The following is a 23,013-nucleotide window of genomic DNA, read 5'->3' as shown; positions in this document are numbered from 1 at the left end:
GGCCCAGAAAATCTAACTCCAGGAGAATTGTTACGTCATTACCCTTGTAACATTTGGATCCATACAAGGAGCTACAGGTGGCCCAGCATCCCAAGGCTTATGTTGATCTGAGTGTGGAAAATGGTTCAAATGTGTCCAGATGAATGGCTTAGGAAAGAACGAATCAATGTTCATGGTCATCTCAGACTCCTTTCTGCCCGGGTGCTCTGGTCACCAGGATTTCTCAAGGCCCAACGCTGGCCAGAAGCTTCTGTGACTACACCACCACCAAGTGTGCCCAGGTCCCATCACCGAACTGACCCAGGTGGGGCAAACAGTTTGCTAGGAGTTTCGCAGAGGCAAAACTGTTATTTTCAAAAGTACTTTTACTTTGGAAAGGAAGAGAAAAGAAAAAAAAAAAAAACAGAGAGGAATAGACATGGTAAGTTCACAGGTTTCCTACCCTAATGGTGTCGTCACAGATTAGCTGGGTTAGATCACCCTCTTCTCCCTTCCGGGGGCCTATCTGGAGCTGTGGGCAGGTGGATGCTAGACTGGAATTCTAGCTCTAGCTAGATTAAGGTAAACACCACTTCCTGGCCTATGGGGTTTCTCAGGACATCCCTGAGGCCACTTCCCAGGGACTGCCCAAGGCCCCAGACAGCCCCTGTGTCTGGGCTGGCTGCACTGAGCTCTGCGGCTCTCCACCACCTGCAGTCCCGGGGGAGGAAGCCTCCATCCACCTGGCTGCAGAGGGTCCTTCCTGGGCTCAGGCCCAGATTTCAGCAGCCTGCACAGAGTAGGTGTTAAATGTGAGCACACCACTGAATAAAGCAATCCTCCCTGGGGGGGGAGCAATTTCCCAGTTCGACAACCATTTACGAATTACTGAGGGGCTGGAAAAGGAAGAAGAGACGGGACATGCAATTGTCACAATGACATTAAATTCCAAGCCAAGAGCTATCAGGAGTAGCGGCCTCCCTCGAAGTACCATTGGACGGGGTGCGCTAAAGTGACTTGCTTGGCCTTTGCTGGGCCCTGGTCTGGGAACTTCCTCAGGGATTCAGGATCTCTGCCAAGGCCCTGCTCGCAAGTGTCCAGCCATGACCGCAAATGCTTCTAAATACCTCCAGGAGAAAGGTTATACCTGCTGTGGGTATAACTACCCTACCCCAGCTACCCTACCAGGTGACTCCAGAAAGATGGCTCCTTTTATCTCTGGCTACATCTGTCCAAGAACACCAGAGCTCAGGCTTTAGGGAATGGTGTAGCCACACAACAGGAAAGGAGAAGCCAAGGAACAGCTCAGCTGCCACTTCACGCAGGGGATGCAATTCCCAGTGATCAGTAGAGACTGACAAAAAGCATGGCCATCTCTCTCCCTACAAATAGTGGGGCGTTGAAGGGCCTGTCCTATCTTTCTGTAATGATCAGACTCAAAAACCTAGAATCTACAATGACAAAGGGCAAGAAGGGATAGAACAAAAGCCCCTATCACGTTATTAAGGGGACAGAGGCTTCACTATCAAAATGAGAACGTGGAATGAGCACCACTGCACCCGTCCACAGAGCCCGATGGAAGCTATTTTAGAACACAGTAAGCTGTCCCCTTCCAGCCGCCTACTCTGGACACTGGGAGGCATTTATTACCCTGAGGCGTAGTACAGTCCAAAAAGAAATATATTCTAGAGCAATTTGGGCACATTTGCGGATGACTGATTTCCTAAGCAATACAGAGGAACATTCTTAGCCTTACGAAGGACAACCATGGCACCCTCCAACCACCCTTTGGTGCTTCCACTAGAGCCAGCTGGAAGATAACAGATGTGCCCTGAGCAGCTCCCAGTCCAAATAACTCCCAAGAGAAGCAGGCACTGCTCCTGTGGCCCCAAGGCAGCCCTAAGATTCCATCACATCATGACTCAAAGAGGAATCATGATGTCCTCAACTTCCCAACACCAGCCTGGGCTTGGTCCCCCATCTCCCATCTTTTAACACAGCTCCAGATTCAGCTCTGGAAGGAGCCGGCTCACCAGCACTGGCCTGTACACCCTCATTATTCCTACCTCCTCATTTTACTCCAGCTGTTCACCCCCGCTGGAATGCCCCGAACCCATCTGCCTATCCAAATTCTACCTAATCTTCAAGACCTACCTCTTAATGCTCCTCCATTAAACCTCCCTCTAATCTATGATGATCAGTTCCTTTCCTGAAACTATTCACAACACACAAGATCTGTTTACCCTTATTCGCACTCAGTTACTATCAATCTTTCACAGTTGCTCAATGTTTTATCTGAGCTAGTTCTGACTTCCTAACAAGATAGCAACATCGTAAAGATGGGGCTTAGACAACCATTAACGTAAACCATCTTGCATTGTTTTAAACAAATCATTTTAGGAATTCCTTGACTCACCAACTAGACTCTAAGCCTCCTGAGTGCAGGGGACTAGACTCTAATGCCTCTTTGTAACCTCACTACATGGCATGGCACCTGAATTTAGTAGGTAACCTAGAATGTTTGTACACGGTGATGATGACAGTATCCACACAAACTTCACTACATGCATGGTGGGTGACCAAGGAGGATGGGTAAGTTGATCTGAGCAAAGGTTTCTGCCTAAATCTCTAACCTGCTGCACTAAGCCCAAAGTTCATGACATAGATCGAATTACTGAGTCTACAAACAATTACTGGGCACCAAATGTGGGCCTCTGTTCTGAGTGCTGTGGGAAGAAAGAACAGAAAAAGATAACTGGGTTTCTGCTCCTGAAGGACTTACCACCTATGTGGTGATCAGGGACAGATACACACACATACACACTGAAAAGCAAATTGTAAGAGCATCATACAAGTAATAAGACACAGACTGAAGACCATATAAATGCAGGGGTAACCAATGTGCTGTGAATCAGGAAGGCCCCGTAAGGAAGATGATTTCTAAACTGAGAGTGGGTACTCCCCTACACACACTTTCCCACCTGGCTTTTTTAAACTTTAACCTAGAGCAAGTAAGTACTTTGTTGTTTGGCTGGTACTTGCCTTGGTGCATTGGGCAATCTTGAAGTGAAGCACTGACTTCACAATACTAGCCTAATGTTTGCATTTGATGTAAATCATGTATCAACCAGACCTGCCTATGGTCTTGTGGGTATTTTTTTCTTTTTCCTCTCTCTTCTTCTTCTTCTTCTTCTTCTTTTTTTTTGTAAAGGAAAATAAATAAAGGGCTCAAATCTACATGAAAAAGAAAAGCAGAGCCCAAGAGCCAGGCTTTCCAAGTGAACCAAGAGATATTGACAAAGCAATTGTATGATTTTTTTTAATTAAGCATGATTTTGAGGACTCAAAATATGCACGGTGTTTACAAGGCACATTAGAAAATTAGACATCCTTGCCCTTGAACAACATGTAATGTTGCTGGAAAGACAAGAACACGTGAAATGTCATTAGATAACAAGGAAATATAATCAGGCGGGCTCTCTCGCGTAAGTCACCAAGAGCTAGAAAGGAGTGGAGGGGGAGGTGCCAGTGTGGGAACTACTGCAGAAGGTTCTGTAGGACTTGGGGGACTCGGGCTCATGCTAGGAAAGCGGGAGATACTCGAGTACAAAGAGAAGTCAGGAGAGCATCCTAGATGGAGGGACTGGGCTGAGGGAGCAGAGGTGGGAAGGAGACCTGTGACGTGGAGTGAACCAGCCCTTGCGGCAGAGCGAGGAGACTGGCACATCTGGGGTTCAGGAAGCACACTGGGTGATGGGGAATGGGGTGAGAGGGCTGGAGTGGGGTCCCTGATTGTCAATGAGATGAATTCCCACAGCTGTGTAGGCTGCCCTTGGGAAGAAAACTGGACAAAGGATCCATGTCCTCATTCAGGTTTTGTGTGTGTCTAGCTAATCCATGGAGATCTTTAATAGAAACACTCAAATCCACAAAAGGAACCCCTTCCCCACCCTGAAGACTCTCTGTGCTCCAAGGACATGACAACCCTGCCTAAAATAGGGGCAGTATCAGCACCATGCAAACCTGTTCTGAGAGGCTAGGAAAGCTCTTTTAGCAGCCAGGCTGCTTCCCAGCCAGTCAGATAGCAGGGAAATGCACGGGGGTGCTAATTTCCAGAGAATATCAGAAAGCACCAGAAAGTGGGGCAGCCACACAGTGGACCAGGATTTCCCCCTGACTTCTTGACCACCCCAAAGAACCTCACCAAATGGGAGGGGCTGTGTCAGCTGTGCCAGGACATGCAGAGCGAAGGCAAGGAAGCCAAAAAAACTGTGAAGGGGCTGGCTCCCATGCCCCACCTACCACTAATTCCCCTGAATCCCTGGTATAGAAGAAAAGACAGACTCCTGTGGCATGGCGAAATGGTTACATTTATAGAAGCTCCCTTGTCACCAGCAAAATGTGACCTTCATACTTTTCTTATCTTAATATCTGGATAAACATTTGTTGTGCAAGCACACAAATAAAGGTTCTAAGGGTGAAATGTGGTGTGTCCAGTAACACCACGCAGCTCTGAACCCAGGCACCAGAAAGTCCTTTTGGCTCTGGAGATGACTTCTCTCTCTCTTTACCCTGGGCACCAAAATTAGCTTCATCAACCTCAGCCAGTGCTGGAGTGAAGGCTGCCATGCTAAAATAGTATCTGAGAACTCTTGGAAACACAGGAGAGAAACACAAGGTTACGGTGGTTTACAAACACCGAAGAAAGCAATTTCACTGGAGTGCTTCTTAAACCAAATATAGAGGGAAGGAGCATTATTGGGGTTTAGCCTGGAATCTTCACAGAGTGAATGATATTCTTCTAGCTCCCTGAATTCTCCACATGGCATATTTTATATACCGTGATATACTCAATTAAACATGAGTATTTTCATTCAGAAAAATAGTGTAGAGGTTATATGTTCATAAAAGAGTGGTTATCAAATGATCTGTACTTTACTTGCACGGTCCTATTATTTCTAGAACACTCTGTAGAAACATCACAGAGTCCCATTTCCCCATATATTTGACCGTCCAGAATTGATTTTTTAAATTTTGAAGTTCTGAAGAATGGGCCCTCGAAGAGCTCCTCACAGGCACTATTTTCTGCTGTTTCCACATGGAATTCATAAACAGAGACAAGCAACTGATTTTGTGTGCGCACATAAAGCCATTCTTTCCTGCAACTGCGTATGACGTATTTTCCAGGACAATCTTTCTCAATGCTCCAAAGTGCTTCAGCAACAGGAAGCTGTAAAGGTAGGAAGGAGGCCTGTAGATATTTGCTGTAATTACTCATTAGTAATGAGAGTAGTTAGCATTGAAGTTTGAGTCACCCCATTTGGGCTCATGCTCCTTCATTAGCTTATAACAGGTGTCCAGGAGGACACCTGGGTCCAGTTCTAGCTTTCACTGCAGGTGACATGGTTTGCTTCTTTTTACAGCTCAATTTCTCAAACATAAAATTAGGATAATGTGTTACCCTTCCTTCCCCCTGCCCTCTACCCAGAGGCAGTCAGGACAAATCTTATTCCAAGTGGTAACAATATGAAAAATTTGTATCAAGGGTAAAATATACATATTTGTTAAAACGAATACAACATTGAGAGAGAGAGAGAGAGAGACAGAAAGAGAGAGAGAACTGTACGACTAGATACCCAGCACAGTGATTTAAATGATTATTACCAAAAAAAAAAAATCATACACTTTAACCAATGTATTTTTAAAGGATTTATAAAATGCTTCTGAACACAGATTGAGGCCATGTGTCCCCTTATTCATAGTGAGCCACTGACTCCTCCCAGTCATAGGTCAAGAGCAGGGAGACTCAGACTGAAAACGAGACCAAAAGAGTCAACTAAAGCTGTTACAGAATTGATGAACTTCTAAAAAGACTATCATATCAGCTGTACCCCCAGCATCTGTGGGCAGCCAACACCGCAGTAGGGGTTAGTTAACCTCCAACATTACAAGTGTGAGTACAGAAAATGGAGTCATTTTCCCACTCGTGTGCTTTATTATACAGCTTCATCCAATAAAATCACTCATCTGTTATGATTCCTAGCACTAACCTCTCAGGTTTGATTTTTTTTATTCGAAGGTACCATGGATATGGGATGCAGAAAGTCACTGGAGGAATATAAGAAGAGATTTCTAACAATCCACTTCCTTGGCTTTGTAAAATTGGGAAAACGCCAGATGGGGGCATGGCAAATCAATATATATTTTTTAATGGGGTCATTTTCCTTACTGACAAACCACCTTTTCTGAAATATCTTTCCACATGAGAAAAGGACCTGCTTCCCAGAGTCATTATCTCACATAGAAGTTACTTGTAACTTTAAAAGTGAAGAATTTTTCCAAGTGAAGGGGAGAAAATGTGCCTCCTGGGAACATGTAAAGGTTCTGATGGTCATGCCATGTTATAATTTTGCTGATGTACAACTGGCCCCTGGAAACAGTCTAAGGAGGTCAAGCAAACCGGTACTCTTGAGAATTTAGGAAAAAACAAGACCACTTAAAGGTAGATAACATTCTGGTCCATTCCACACACCTGTCTTCTTGGCTCCAGAGAGCTCACAGGGCCCCGTCACTCTTCTTGATCTCATACTTGCAGATCAGTTCTGTGGCTTTCCATAGTGGGACCAGACCACTGGGGACAAACTGCACCAACCTCTACTTGAAAATCGCAGATACTGGCACGCCATGCATGGCCACCACACATACAGTGATATGCAATTGCCAATATGGCTTGCTTCTCTCTCTGTTATGATATGTTCATGCAATTGTGTTTTACAGCACTGGGAAAACTCAACAAGCCCTTCGAGGTTCACAGTGCAGAGGCCAATGGTGTGATGGCTGTGAAAGCTTGGGGCTCATCAGAGAAGGGCTCTGTAAAAACGCACCATACTATTATTGCAATGATCATAGCTATTCTTTATTTCCCCGTCCATTCTCTCCTTCCTGTGCTCACAATTTCAAAAGATCAAAAGGGCCAGAGGCAGTCTTGTACAACTTGATTTGGAGATGGCTCTCCAGAAGCCACGGAGGAAGAGCTTCGAACAGGTTCTTCTGCACAATGGAGTCTGAAGGTTACAGGAATTACTTAAGTCTTGCCAACTGTTAAGAGTGGGAGGTGGAAAGCTTTGAACTTCTTGGGGGCAGTAGAGAACCATCTCCTGCCACAGTGGAGGAAAACCCATGAAAAGTTAAAAGTTTCCAGGGCTTCCAAGTCTACCGTTCTTATCTTCAATCCCTGTCTGTGTGTGAGGTTCCATACAAGTGATGAGTCACAAAAGAGAAAAGTAATTATAATAATTATAAATACAACAGCAAAAGCAGTTATCATTTATAGAGTACTTTCCATGGGTTGGGCATGGTACTAGATACTTTATAGATATCTTAGGTAAGGTAAGGCAGTGTGGATCACTGGTTAAGAGTACAGACTCTGGGGAAATCAGCTCGGTGCTCTGTGTCCACCTAGAGAGGTGGGATAGGGAGGGTGTGAGGGAGACGCAAGAGGGAGGGGATATAGGGATACATGTATACGCATAGCTGATTCACTTTGTTATACAGCAGAAACTAACACAACAATGTAAAGCAATTATACTCCAATAAAGATGTTAATAAATAAATAAATAAATAAAAGTTTAAAAAACATACTAACAACAACAACAAAAAAGAGTACAGGCTCTGGACGCATTTTGCCCCATTCGAATCCCAGCTCCACCCATACTACCTATTTGACCTTTGGCAATTCACCTTTCTATACTTTGGCTTTCCCATCAGTGAAATGGGGATAATAACAGGGCTTATCTCACAGGTTGTTATGAGGATTAAAAGAGTTCACCCATGGAAAGTTCTGAGGACAGTGCTTACACAAATAAGACTAAGTGTTTGAGTTTTTTTGTTTCGTCCTATTGCAGATATAATTTCTATTAAGGACACCCACATTCCTAGTACCTAAAAAGACCTCCAATAACTGTTTGAGGATGATGGAAAACATGAGGATAAGATTTCATGGCCATTTTAAGAAGCAGTAACAAAATGAACCACACCATACATATATACAACGGAATATTACTCAGTCATTAAAAAGGAATGAAAGTGTGCAATTTGCAGAGACATGGATGGACCTAGAGGCTGTCATACATAGTGACGTAAGTCAGAAGAAAAAAATGAATATCGTATAATATCACTTATATGTGGAATCTAGAAAAATGATACAGATGAACTTATTTGCAAAGGAGAAGTAGAGACACAGACATAGGGAATGGATGTATGGATACTGGGGGAGGGGGGTGGGGGAAGGGAGGGGTGGGATGACCTGGGAGATTGAGATTGACATATATACACTACTATGTATAAAACAAGTAACTAATGAGAACCTACTGTATAGCACAGGGAACTCTACTCAGTATTCTGTGATGACCTAAATGGGAAGGAAATCCAAAAAAGAGGGGATATATGTATAGCTGATTCACTTTGCTGTACAGCAGAAGCTAACACAACATTGTAAAGCAACTATACTCCAATACAAATTTTAAAAAATTACTAAAAAGAATGAACCACACCAGAACTAAGCCTGTGCAGGGCACTGGGTTCCCCTTCCTCCCATTACTGAGGGTAGACATGTGGGTGGACAGACAGGTGGGTACAGGTAAGGTTAAGCTGCACTACAGAATCTTTACTAGATGTACACACCAACCTCCTCCCCCATCTCCAAGACAGGGAGGGACACTGGCAGTGAAATGGAGGACCTCTCTGAGACCTGAACAGTAAGACCCTAAAAGGTAAGGCAGTTGCCAAATCAGACATCCAAGAGCAAGGGCTTGCCTTCTCCAGATCACAGAACTTTGGAAAGCCTATTAGAGCTGAACTGACTTCCCTTGGGGAAAAATATGCTTTTATCCATAATACCAGCAGCCAGTTTCAGAGGCTCATGGACCACCCCTCTGAAGTCCATTCACAAAGCCCAGATTAAGAAACTCCCTCTCACTTCTTGGTCTTCCTAGAATCATAGCTATCTCCACGATTATCCTCAGTGGGACCAGAATCTCTATCCCGAGCCTCCCTCCATGCCCCTCACCAAAGCAAGTGTACAAAGAAGAGTAAACATTCAGCTTTGGGGGCCCTTCTGTCTATGGTGTCAGACAACACCACAGGGATACCCTTGAACCCCCCCACTTTTCATTACTCTCATTACCCTCAACACTGACTCCCCTTGTTTGACCTCTCTCAGAGCCAGCCTTTATGCTGGTGATCAGGGCCTACCCTGTGTGATTCCAGGGAAAACTAGGAACCCATTCTCCCACTCCCCAACACACAATACTTTTCAATAATTGTCTGTGCTTAAATGTGTAGTTACTGATTGAAATGCTATTAAGAACTTCTTATCTTTAGCTTCAAACGATTTGATCTCAACAGAAAAGTGACAGGTAAGCTGCCAGCTACTATATTTTTAGTTAAGCTTCCTTGTGTGTCCTTCCCCTCCCCACAAACAAACTAAGCAACTTGAAGACCAGGACCACATTCCCTTATTTCTTAATATCTCTTCAGCATTTTATCCAAAGAGGGAGTAGGTGTTCAATACACATTTGTTGTCTTTATTGGTTTACATCGTGAATAGCAGAGCTGGTTTTCATCATGAAACTAGACATTGGTACTGGGGAGGGTGGGGGTAAAGGGTACTGGGGACCCTGCGAGCAAACACTGCTAACTTTACAATATTGGCAAAAGCCCTACCTGCTATGAACTATCAATGATGGTCAGTACCAAATACAATAGGGAAGATTCATTAGGCTAAAATGAAAACTCATGTTGGTATGGGACAGAACTGAGGAAAATACAAACAAAAAAAGGCCAATACCACTGGAGAGATTTCCTGAGAAGTAGAAAAGCCTAAATCTTGAGATAATTAATGACAGCAAATATTTTCAAATGTATTGGGCTGAAATCCTGGAGCACTAAGAATTATCTAATTGGTTCCTTCTATTTGTAAACATTTTACAGAATAGATTCCTAGAAAGTTGAGGATCACCCTACACACACACACACACACACACACACACACACACAGACAGACAGAAAGAGAGAGACACAGACTGACTGATTTACATTCAAAGTGAATTAAACAGTTTTGGTCTCCTGGTTTTCACTCCTAGTAAAAATGCTAACTTATTCAATACAGGAATCAATCTATCAATAGTAGCTGCTTGAATGTCTCTGCTGACAGGTAGTTCTCTGCCTCATAAAGCAATTTGCTCCACCGGAGAACAGTCCTTGCATAAAATAATTGTAAGCTTCCCATCAGCAATGCTGAAAAAAACCTGTAGTCATAGCATTCTTTTGAACTTCATGAAAGCTGTGTGAATTAAATTCTATTCACCTGAAACCATAATGTGTTCCATCAATTCCTTATCACACCTGCATTCTGGTAATGCAATTGGAAAGAGACATCAAATGTTGAAGGAATATTTATAGTAAATATATTTAAATTGAGAAAAACCATCCAGCAATACTTTTGCCTTCCGAATAGAAAAAAAGGTGGGCTTTGATTTTATTTTAGCAGAGGAACCACTACATCCAGTTGGCAGGGGGAGCCGGAGATAGAAAACTTCTGATCTGCTACTCCTGATCTTCCTCCCACCAAAGGCCCCACACTAAGCAATAGAAGCTTTCTGGAAAGGAGCGCTGAGCTGGGTCTGGCTTTGGGAATGGACTTTGATCCCTGATTATCCAAGGATCCAACTTATATTTACCCAAACCACTCTCCAATCCCCATGTACCTAAGAACTTCCAGACTATTTTCTCTTCCAGGGAAGGGGCTCAGAAATTGTTTTATCAGGAAGTGAGTAGCCCAGACACTTTCTAGCTCTTCACAGAACCAGGAACCTTGATTAATGAGACCTTCACTTCACTTCTGACAGATGAGTGCAGAAAGCGAGTGAGTGCAGCACCCGTAGCAAGCTCGTTTCTGGCCATCTCTGATGTCACTAGGAATTCCCACCACCGCTAAAAGAGCACACTTTGAAACCCAGTTGGCCAGCCAACGTTTAGAAAGCAAACTCTTTTTTATTAAACATTAACATCTCCATCGATGCATGAACGTTCTGGAACAAAATAATCCTGCCCACTTCTTGAAAGACTGTTGTTAGAAGGAACATTGCAAATGTTCCATGAATCTGGAATTTTGGGGAAGAAATGGTTCTGCAGAACCAGAAGAGTCACATCTTAAGAACCTATACACAGAATCCTAATCTGAAAGCCCCCATAGCAGGTGTCACACCGAACTTGTGAGGCACTCTGGCAAAGCTAAGGACCGCCACTTACATGACACACCAACTTTCAATGCATTGGTTCACATATTTGAATTACACCTTGGTCCTGCAAGGAGCATGCCCCCAGCAAACAGAGCCAGACTAGAAAAGTAAATATGTCTCAAAACAATTAGCCCAACAGGAATTGGACAACCTCTCTTAGGACTCCGGATGGTGAGGTACACACTGTTTGCCCTGCCAGTCTGCGACATAAAACCAAAGGCAAGGCGCAGAAAGCAGACACGCGGGGCCACCGCCTCTGGCCTCCTAGGCATCTCACAGGCAATCCCCACAGTGGTTCTTAAACCTGCCGTTCTAGCGAATAATTCGGAGTCTGATTGCCCAACTTTTTCCTGCTCCGATTCTGGCTCCCTCTATCTCTAACGAAAGAGGCACTACAGCCAGGTATGTCGACGATTAACATACATAATAGCACAGGACCCGCGCAAAGCCGCGCGGGAGAAGCTGACACTTCACACATCTGTCAAGATTACCATCAGGCCCCACCTCCGCGATTGCAACATTCACCGATAGGCATCACATTTGTAAAATGTACAATAAGTTCCCTCGCCGGCTCCAGAGCCCAGCGCGCGCAGAGGAGCTGACTATAACTTTGTCTTCTAATCGTTCAGCCATTACTATTGGCAGGCTATACTGGTTTAACAAAATGCGTTGGAATGTTAAAGTCCCTTCCCTGCTTCGCCGCCCTTCAAAGACACAAGACTCCAGGGCTGCTCCGAGGCCCCCGGGGGCGAGCGACGGCTGCAGTCTCAGGGCCCAGAACGTCCAGGGCAAGGCTCCCTCAGCCGTCTCAAGCCTGGGGGCGCCACCGTGACGCGGGAGGGGAGCTGCGGCCGCAACCCGGGAGCCCGGCTCAATCCCCTCCCCCCAGAGATCCGGGAGCGAAGGGCCCGGGCGCTCGGCCAGAACGGGCGCGATTCGCTCCCGTTTATCAAATCCTTATCGGTGTCCCGAGGTGGGAACCGCCGCTTTCGACCAGAGGATACACGGCTTCTGGCTCCGGTCCCACAGTGGAAGTCGGAACAAGAGTAAATCGACCCAAGCACTGAGCTCTTCGGGCTCCCCGGCTCGAGGCCGGTCACCCCCGCCCATCGCGGCTGGGTCCCCCATCCCCGAACCACCGCACAGCCTCCCAGCAGCTGATCTCCCGCGGCTCAGGCCCTTCAGCCGGCCGCGCGTTCAATTACAGTTCTCCGCACACCAGCCCCGCCAGCCGCCGTCGAATACGGGGCTGAAAGCTCCAGCCCGCGGGGCAGCACGAATGGAGGTTGGGAGGAGAGGAAGGCCAGGCGGCAAGCCACGCACGATTGCGGGAGGCAAGGCGGTTCCCACCTCTGCGCGCCACGCCGTGCGCTCTCACCCTCGCCGGGAGAGGGCAGTGAAAGTTGGCCGGGGTTGCCTCTCCGCCAGTGCCGAGAGGCTGGCGAGGGCAGGCGGGCAGATCGTGGCTGCCCTTCTCTGTCCTCTTGGGAGAGAGACACCGGGACCTGCCGGGACCGCCCGGTGTCGCCATCCCCTCCCCACACACCAAGACACCTGCCTCCGCGAGGCAGCCCGGCCCACTACCCACTCTCCCGCCGAGGCAAGGTGCGGGATCAGGAAAGCGGCTTCTCCCATCTTCCGTGGGGTCTGGAACCCTGGAGTGTGGCCCTTTGCTGCGTCCTGGCCGCTCTACCGGGGCCCTTCCCAGCGCCGCGCTCCGCCTCCGGCCCCTTGCCAGTTTGGGGAGCAGCACGGGCAGAGCTCGTTTGGAAGAACCCCAAGGGTCCCAAGGAAAAGAGAGGAGTGGCCTCATGCGGGCCGTGAGAAAGTCGAAAGTTGACCTGAGCCGAGTCAACCAAGAAACATTTCAACATGCTGGCCGCGGGGGTTTGGTGCGGGTGTGGGTTTGCGGGGATGGATTTTGGAAGGTACCCCGGGAGCACCTCCGACCTCTAGGGCCATCTCCCTCGGCCTCCTGGCTTCGCTGCCCGCGCAGATTCCCGACTCCTTCGGGCCACAGAACTCTCAACCGCGAAGCCGCAGCCGCGCGTCCCCAGACGGGGCACCTGCCTTCCCCTGCCAAACTTTCCAAATCTATCCCCCGGCCTCAAATACCGCTCCGCGCTCCTCTCCCAGCGGCTCGCGGTCGCGCCGGTCCCGCGAAGCCCCGCCACTCCTACCCGCCACCCTGGACCAGCTCCGGACGCCCGTTTACCTTTTCTTCTCCTTGTCAGCTGTCATTGTCGCGGGGGCCCTTTGAGACGCCGAACACCTGAGCTCCAGGGCCGGTGGGGGCTGCCGCCGCTACCTTCGCTGGGGCCCTAGCCCACTCCCGGAGGCCCGCGCCTGTGTTAAAGGTTCCGAGCGCCCGCACAGTCAGGTGGAAGTTTGCGGGCGGCTGGCTAGGTGCGGGGGAGGGGGGTGGAGAAAGGTGACGGGGAGGAACCTGCACGCGGAGGCGGGGTCGGGGAAAGGAGTGGGAGGAGGCTGTCACACGCAAAAACAGGGCAGCGAGAAGGGGGCCGAGGTTCCTTTTTCCTTGGAAAAGGAGTCAGGAGTCACTCTTCTGGGTTTTCAAAAAAGAAGAAGCGGCTCAAACGACGGGAGTTGGCAGACTCTGGGGCCGGGCGGACGCGGAGGCTGAGATGACCATACAGTCTCAGGACACTGCCGAGGATTGTACGGCCGCCTCAGGAAAGCTGGGGCGGGAGGCGACGGGCGCCGGAGCTGTGCGGCGGACCGCTCGCGAATGTCGAGCTCGCGGGGCCACCAGCCCACTTTAAAAACTCCGGCGGCCTGCGGGGGGGTGGGGAGGGCGCGAGGGGCGCGGGCGCAGCGGGCGGGGGCGGGCGCGCGCCGGAGGGCCCCGCCCCCGCGCGCCCCGCCCCGCCCCGCCCGCGCCGCGCGCCCGGGCAGCCCACGGCTTCCCGGCCAATAGGGAAGTGCGGCCGCAGCCTCTGCCCTGACCCCGGCCCGCCCCACTGCCCCCCGCGCTCCGCTCGGTTGCGGCCCGCCCGCCCGGCTTCCGCCCTCTGCGGTTCCAGAAGTTGTTTATGAGGTCTGCGGAGTGGCGGGGAGCTAAGAGGGACTCCGCACCGGGGAGGCGCACCTTAAGTGGGGCTAGGCGGCAGCGAGGAGTCGGTCTCCGGGAGTGCTGCAGGAGCGGGAGTACTCCCGTGCGCCGGCGTCCTCCCACCTCTGCCCTGCCCTGGGATCAGGGCACAACCGCGAGCGCCGAGGGTCCCGCTCTTCGCAGAGCCGCTCGGCGGTGCCGCGCTCCCGCGTCCTTCGCCCCGCTGCGTGTCCCATTGGGCCCGGTGACGGTAATTCCGAGGGCCCCAGCGGCTGCGCTCTCGGCCTGGGCGATGCGCTTTATTTTCCGGCAGAACGCAGCTGGCTTTGCCGTCCGGAAAGAGAGAGGCTGGGAGACCGATCCCCTGCGCCTTTGGGTCCGCGGGAAACAGTGCAGTGAAATTGAGCTAGTGCTGCCTCTGCTCTTCTCTTCCTTCAGCTGGCACGTCGGTTGCTTGCGGGGTTGTGCTGAGCTAGCGGGGATGCGGGAGAGGAGGTCCTTCGAGCGGTCTGGCTTGCCGCATCCTGCTCCCAACACCTGGCCACCACCGCGCGGGTCCGGGCCGGTTCAGAATTGGAGAAGGCAGTCTGGCTTTACAGTGTAATCTTGGGATAAGAGTTGACAGCGTGTCCTCAAATCGCAGAATTTCAGGGCTGCCCAGTGTATTTCCACGGTCCGATTGAAGCCCTGGTAAGGGACTGCAGGTGTTGGGTGTGGGGAGAGCGTAGAGATCCAGGGGCAGGCCGTTAGAGCCCAGGGATTTTTCCAGCTGCTCTTTAAGCGCTGTTATGGACCCGCGCCCGCTAGGGAGCCTCTGCTCTGTCCTTCGCTGAGCTGCTCTCCCAAGAATCCCACCCTATTCCCTACCTACATGGCGCCGATCCAGCAGGGATATTTCTGGAAGGGACTGGGGGCTCTTAATCTTTGAAGCTCATTTGAGAAGGTCCCTGCAGTCTTCACAGGTATGATTTGAAGAGAAGAGAAAGCATGGGTGGCACCCTGAGACCCTAAGCCTTGCTGTTCCTTTTCCCCCCTTCGTTTCCCCACATTTTATATAAAAATAATCTGCGTAATGAACCTTCAGGACTGTTATACTAAGTGAAATAAGCCAGTCACAAAAAGACAAACACCGTGTGATTCCACTCTTGAAGTTTCTAAACTAGTCAGATTCATAGAAAACAAACCAAAAAACTAGAAGGGGGTGGGGTGAGGGATTCGTGTTTAATAGGCATAGAGTTTGTGTTCTGCAAGATGAGAAAGTTCTAGACAATGAACAATGTGAACATATTTAACAATACTGAACTGTATGCTTAAAAATGGTCAAGGTGGTAAATTTATGCTTTTTCTTAACCATAATACAAAAATGTGAAGAAAAAATAATATACATAAGAATTTTTTTGGTATAAGTCTGTGTCACCACCAAAATACAAAGTAAACATGTGTTTTTCCCTTGCATCCTGTAAGAGGGGTGGAGATATTTTTCAGGAGCTTTTGGAAGGCAATGGAAAGCAGAATAAGGATAGGCGAAAAAAGCAGCAGAGAACTGAGGAACCAGGCACATTTTCTCATTTTCCTGGGGTTGCTGAGCACTGTGCACACAGACTTTGAAACCAAATATCAGGCCTGACAGTTAAGAAATTCAAACAAAAATTGCAAATCCCTCTAGGGAACCATTTCTTGGTGCTGGTGGGTTTCAGGAATGGGTTGATTTTGTATAGGGCTTCTCCAGCCAGCCAGTCCTAATGGACACATTTACTTGTCTTAATGCAGAATTCAAATTTGTGAGACACAGTTCTCTATTAATTAGCAATAAGCTTACTCACCTCCCTTGGGACTGGAGTGGGAGAAGAAACAGGCGCTTTGATGGCTTTCAGGTGTCGAAGGCCATGCACTGCCAGAGCAAGGAGAAACCTCTGAGTCCTCAGCTGTGCTTGCCTGTCACAAAGCAACACCTCCAAACCAAAGAAAACATTTCAGCAAGGTTGAGCTTATGAAATTAACTTCTTATGTGTTAAAAAAAAAAAAAAAGTGGAAAGGTAAAGTGTCAGTCAAGAACACATCAACCCTATTAACATAGATCCTTCTCATGGTCAGCCTGCCCATGTTTCTAACCGGGACTTTTGCCCTCTAAGCGAAAGGTCCCGAGCTAAAGTAAACAACCACGCAGATTTTGTGGAAATCCCAGTGAGTAACTTTGAAGAATCTGGGATTTTGGCAGTGAGAGTTTTGCTAAAAGCCTATATAATTCTCAGAAGGATTGGAGCCAGCAGAGCTGAGGGGCCCAATGACCTCTTAAGATTTCTTCTAGGATTCAGTTCAACAACCTTTGCAGGAAGGAGCTGAGAGTGTAAACCAGATGCAGGCTTGTGGCTAGAGTGTCCCATTTTACTTTTTAAAGCCCATGGAGAACTAAAGGAGAAAAGCTTTAAAAGATGATGGCAGGGAGAGATGGATCCCAGGATTTAGTGTCTCTAGAGACCTTGATGTTTTGGCCACAGAGGGCAGCAGAGGGCACTGCTAGGCAAAGCACCCAAGCTGCTTAAAATGGGAGCAAACTGCCCATCTCCCAGCAAATCTTCCCACCTTCTCCCAACTATAGACCGAACTGCTTGGTGACAAAGGCTGTGGCAGCAGGGAAACACCCATCTTGTTTTAACAAGGAACAAGACTGGGTCTCTAGCTTCCTCTCCTCTATAGAGCACACCTCTAGGAGGATGGGATAGACACAAGGAGTTAAGTTACAAACTTGATAGATAGCAGGCACCTGGGATGCAGTGTGCAGATGGAAGAAATAAGACCTCAGTAATTCGTTAAAGTAACAGTATGGTCCAGGATGTGGTTGGAAATTATGTTGGAATGGTGGGATCTCCCAGGAGAAGAGATATTGGAAGGCTGGGCTATTTCTTTAGTATTTTACAACTTTCAGTGCATTATCATATATCAGGGCTGAAACTCAGGCGAGGCAAGAGAGGCTCTCAGAGTCATGTAAGACCCCGCACTAGTCCTGGTGCTACCGGGTATGTTGTGCTACCAGGTATGTTATCTCAAGGATTACCCATCTGGCCCTCATCTGGCCATTTAGTTGCTTGGGGGGTGGGAGAGCCTGCAGGCTTGGGAGCAGAGATGGGAGGAAGGGCAATCACAGAGGCCAGGGCTCTTTCTCTGTTGAAATAACACTTGAAATAACAAGCAACACTTGCATGTTACTCCCTCCAAACGAAACCAACTCTTAAGCTGTGACTTTACAAAAATCTATCCTCACACTTCCCGTCACTGAACTCCAGCACCAGAAAACCATACCCTACCCCTTCCATGTCTGGCTTCAGGCCAAAGCTATGGGATAGTTCACACAGACATATGCCGTATCTAACATTAAATGTTGTGACTTTTGACACCCCCAATCCAGAATCTGTCATCTTTCAAAAAAGAGTTCTGTGATTTTTATGGAGGAAAGGGTCAAGTTTTTTTCCTACTTGAATTCCTAAGTGCTTATTGATAAGAAGGATCCAGTTTTAAAGAACCACAGATTCCCCAACACCTCAAGTCTGGATAATCAATGACTTAGAGACTAATGGCTTCCATTTCTAGGTCTAGGGATGAGGTTTTGCCCATGAAAGGTCCTGTCTGTCTATCATGCTGTCCTTAAACTAGTAGCAAAGGAGTCATTGGTCCATGGCTACCATGTATCCTGCTTCAGGGCATCAATCTGGTGGAAGAGGAAGAGCCAGTGGTTCCCTTCCCTCCAGGAGGGGACAGTCTATTTGTGCACACCCTGCATTTCCAGATAATGAGATACACATTACTCACTTTTCAAGGCTTCTGAAATCAATAAGAATCTTTTAATGTAGTAATGATTCCCATTTTCTCCCCAAAACTATTTTTAAATTGATATATACAATTTATATATTCTTAAATTTTTCTTATTACAAGAATTGAGAGAAAAATCATAGAGTCTAAACAATAAGTGCTGTAAGAATTTGGTAATGGAGGGTGGGAGGGTAGAGAGACTGAGTGAAAAGGTAGAAAAAGCTAGAGTCCCAGCCACGGAAGCAGCTAGGGCCCAGAGAAGCCCCACCTAGACTGGCCCATCTGCCAGGCTGGTGGGTGCCATGGCCAGGGTGGTAAAATCACACATATGTGGGAGGAATGGCCGATAGAAAGGACACACCAGCCCCATCTTAGAGAGAAAAAGGCACAAGCAGAAATGAAGGTGCTACTGTCACTAAAAATGATGATATTGGTCGCCAAACAGCACTACTCTGGAGCCTGCATAACTAAGAACGACACAGAATGGGGGTCAGAGGCACCCTCCCCACTCCTGTAGTGTGGCTTTGGCCTATCACCGGGTGTTAAAATGGGACTTTTTCTAGCTCAGTTTCAACTGAGGTCCCAAGACAAGAGGAACCAACTCCCCTTCCTTCCAAAATACAGAACCGGAGAAAGAGCTTTCTGAAGATGGTTTTGCATGCTTTAGCCAATGCTTACCTCAAGGGAGCGCCTGGATTGATATGGATGAGGACTAGACGTTGGGTCTTGAGGGTAGAGTTGTCAACGTCATGGAATTCCTCCTTCCCGTACCACGGAGGAAAGCAGGACCCTCCTGACCACTCTCTCCAGGTCTAGTGACTGGGGCTTCCTGGAGACCATGTACTGAGGTTGATACATGTCCTCTAGAGCTTGAGGGACACAGGGGATTGCCTATGGGTGAGAGGCTGGCCGAAGTGGCTTGTTGCAGCCAGGGGGAAGGCTGGGTTCGGAAGTTCCTCCCTCTCACCTACATCACAGCGATGGTGCATGTTGCAGGTTGGATTCCCTGGAAGCCAGCGTGAGGGGGAGGTGAGCATAGAGGGAGGTTTACTAGGGAGTGGTCTTGGAATCAGCACCTGTGGGAGGAAAGGGAAGGAAGCAGAACTGGGCAGAGGGAGAAGTGGAGCCTCAACAAAGACCTCATCCAATCCCCGCCCCCAGGAACCTCTGAAGCTGGAATGGCCCTTCACAGTTGCCCCACAGTGAGTTGGAGGGGCCAGGACTTTATACCTCTGCACTGATCAGCCGTTGGTGCTGGCCGCCCTTGGGGAAGAGGTATGACCTTGGGCAACAGCACCTGGGGGGGTATGCCCTTCATTTCTGAAGGGGGATCTGGGCAGCCATCACTAGGTCTATTACCTTGCCCACTGTTTACAGATTGGATGTGGAATCCACAGGCTTAACCATCTAGGATTTTAAAGAGGATACTGTCCAAATGCACTTCTTCAAGGAGATCTCAGCAGAAGAAAGTGGAAGTGCCACTGGAGGAAGAAACTCTGGGAAGATCACAAGTGGCCAGCTGCAGGAGCCATGAGAGCTGCAATTGGAGGGGACCATCGGGGAATATCCAGCAAACACACAAAGATAATGAAAGGGGAACAGCTGCCACAGGAAACTACACCCATGTTAGTTAAAAAAAAAAAAAAAAAGACCTTTCCTACTCTTTGCTTTTGCTCCCTCCTATACTAGAGAGACAAAGGTAAGGTAGTAGGGGGATGGGAGTAAATGTGTCAGGTGAGGAATATCTTAGTATCCTCAGTACCTAGCAGGGCACCTGGCATAAAATGGGCACTCAGTAAATGCTGACCAAATGAATACATGAATGTATGAACGGACAAACGAATGAATCTATTAAGTCAAGATTCTACGTTGCAAGCAACAGACACCATCTATCCTCCGTCCACACAGGCTTCCAGGCTGAAGGAGGTCTGAGTTGAGGAGGATAGAGCTTTAACTTGGGATGAAGCTTGGAGTTTTTATTATTACACTGGACTTAGACTATTATTTAGTACGAGCAAAGGAATTTCCATTTTTACTGCTTAAGAGTGACTGGAAAAGTCTTCGGACCTAAAGGAGGTTTTACTCAAAATAGGAACTAAATAGTCCATCAGAAGTTTAATGGAAGAAAATAATAATGTCACCTTGTAATTGTACCATACAAATCCCACTTGTTCAACGTAACTGTTTTAGGGGTCTTTGGGTCCCTTCAAGGCTGTGCATGTGGATGACATCAAAAGCCACAGTAATGTTGGAGACTCATTGGAAGAGAGTCAAGAGGTGGCCCAGAAAAAGAAAGTGGGCCCAGGAGGCAGTGGCAAAGGTACTGACCCAATTTTGAAGGAGGACTTAACTATGGAAATCACAGGAAGTGCTGTAGAAGGTTAGGAAGAAAATGGCAGCAACAGAGAGAACTTGTGGAAAATGCTCCAGGGACTCCCAGAAATAAGTGATAGGGAGGCTGCAAAAGGGAGGGACATCTTAAAGCAAGAGTCAGCCAAACAGGGCAAACAGAGGCCAGAGTTAGCCAAATGCACCACACATTTTCTTAATTCATTCATGGTAATGGACATTCTTCTTTCTTCTTAGCCCCTTGGCATCTAAACCTTAGCATCTTTCTATGTTTGGGGAGTTCCTCATTTACCTTGTGAAGCAAAGCCTGCCTTTCACTATAGAAAGTAAAAATGCCAGATGCCCTAGGCCTCCCTGGAACTCAGGATATGGACATGAGACTCAGGTTCTTTGAATCAGACACATCCGCCCAGACTTTGAATCTAGTGGTTGAGGGAAGCAGGCACCTTGCAAAGTGGGTGCCACCTTGGTGACAGCATCTTGATGCTAGCAGTGCTGGCATCAGCATCCAGAGTCATGAGTTCGTGCAAACTACAGTCATCTGCAGTGGCAACTATGGTTCCAGTTTGAGGCTTTGTTTCTGGTTGCTGAACCTCTGAGGCTGGCTCTCCAACCCTCCCAGAGATTTTGTGAGGTACCCAGAACTTTTTAATGAACCATTTCTCCTCAGATTAACTAGAGATCATTTCTGTTACTTGCAGCTAAAAATCTTGGCTGATGTACTCATTCATTCATTCACTTATTCATTCATATGCAGTATTTACTTGATCGGCATCTCTTGACTGCTCACTGTATGCCAGGCACCCTGCTAGGCACTGGTAATACCAAGAGCAAAGAGACATATTCCATTCCTCAAGGAACCGACAGTCTGGTATGAGTTCCTTGAACAACTAATTTTCTATCTCTGGGCCTCAGTTTCCTTTTCTTTAAAGTGAGAGGGGGGCTTCCCTGGTAGCTCAGTGGTTAAGAATCCACCTGCTAATGCAGGGGACAAAGGTTCGAGCCCTGGTCTGGGAAGATCCCACATGCCGCGGAGCAACTAAGCCCGTGCGCCACAGCTACTGAGCCTGTGCTCTAGAGCCCACGAGCCACAACTATTAAGCCCGTGTGCCACAACTACTGAAGCCCACGCACATAGAGCCCGTGCTCTGCACCAAGAGAAGCCACCGCAGTGGGAAGCCCGTGCACCTCAACGAACAGTAGCCCCCGCTCGCCTCAACTAGAGAAAGCCCGTGCGCAGCAACGAAGACCCAATGCAGCCAAAAAAAAATGAATAAATAAAATAAGTTAACAAAGTGAGAGGGCTGGATCTTTAGAATTCTTTAAGCTCTGCCATTTGATAGTCTACGCATCACTGAATTACATGGTGGTCTCTGCCCCATTAGCCTAGGCTGGCAGAGATGTGAGGCCATCTCTGGGCTGCTTAGGGTCAGGCCATAGACTGTATCCTCAGGGCTTCCATTTCCTACATGGGAAGATAACCATTCTGGGCATCTTGTCTAGGCAGATGCTCTGCTAAAATGTGAGTTGGCAGGAGTTGGTCTCCAGCATCTTCTTGCCTCACATCCTCTTGATCTCCTTGTCCTCCTGCCATCCTCAGAGCACTCCTGTGGCAGACAACGGAGCATCAGCAATGTCTATGAGGGAGCTTAGACACAGAGAGATCATAGTTTCGTCTGGCCCACTCTCCAGGTTTAAATCTCAGAAAAGGAAAATGGGAGGAAAGGGCCTCACAACCTCAGAAATGGCTTTCCTTCCAAGTCATCATCATGTGTTCCCAGCAAACCCCCTGCAGATCCAAGAAGTAGTTAGAGATAGCAAGAGACAACCGAGGCTTTGGACCTAAGCTAACTGAGAAGGATAGTTACGTGGCATTTAAGGGATCTGGACGCTGCAGGAGTTTGATTTTGAAATATATTAATACACAAAGAATGAGGGAAATTTTTGCCCCTTTATGATTTCCAGTGGCTGTGCAAAGGCCTTTTCTATCTGCATGATTCTGGGGTCTGGAATTGGGTCCTTCTGTAGTGTTGGTGTTAGAGGGGAGAACTTCAGGGGCACCTTCTAAAGCACACATTAACATGCCCCCCAAATACACTCGCACGTACACACATATACATGCATGTGTACCTCCCCAGGTGCCAAGCCAAGAAATAAGTTCTCCATACAGACCTCATTTTAAACGTTTCATTTCTCTCTAGTGCATACCTCTGTCTTTGCCCTTTGAAGAAAACCAGGGATGCAATGCTGAGAATGTGCCTGTAAATACTTAAGATTTTAAACTCTAAGGATTTTCTCTTGGTCTCACTCAGAAGACTGTAGTCTCTGGTGCATGAATGCTGGGGTCGCAAGCCTAGCTGTGATCAATGTGCTCAGTGATCTACCCCAATAGAAGGAAGAGGAAGCACAGATATTTTAAAGCTTTTAGACAATGCGGCTTGGCATGCCCTATCTTAATTGTTATTTTTATATCATAGCAGATTAGCCCTCTTAATTATTCTATCT

General features: G+C 47.8%; 1 protein-coding gene across 1 annotated transcript in view; it reads right to left on the bottom strand.

The window, feature by feature from the left end:
• Nucleotides 1-14,044, bottom strand: part of EPAS1 (endothelial PAS domain protein 1) — an 89,169-nt gene extending 75,125 nt beyond the window's left edge. Inside the window, exon 1 of the mRNA XM_061168546.1 lies at nt 13,495-14,044. Within this exon, the coding sequence (XP_061024529.1) occupies nt 13,495-13,520 (26 nt within the window). The 5' untranslated portion in view covers nt 13,521-14,044. The remainder of the gene's footprint in view (nt 1-13,494) is intronic.
• Between the last annotated feature and the right edge of the window lie 8,969 nt (nt 14,045-23,013).

This window comes from Eubalaena glacialis, chromosome 14, assembly GCF_028564815.1.
Source record: "Eubalaena glacialis isolate mEubGla1 chromosome 14, mEubGla1.1.hap2.+ XY, whole genome shotgun sequence".
Classification (NCBI taxonomy): domain Eukaryota; kingdom Metazoa; phylum Chordata; class Mammalia; order Artiodactyla; family Balaenidae; genus Eubalaena; species Eubalaena glacialis.
The sequence above is the reverse complement of the archived record's forward strand: the minus strand, read 5'-3'. Positions and strand labels throughout refer to the sequence as shown.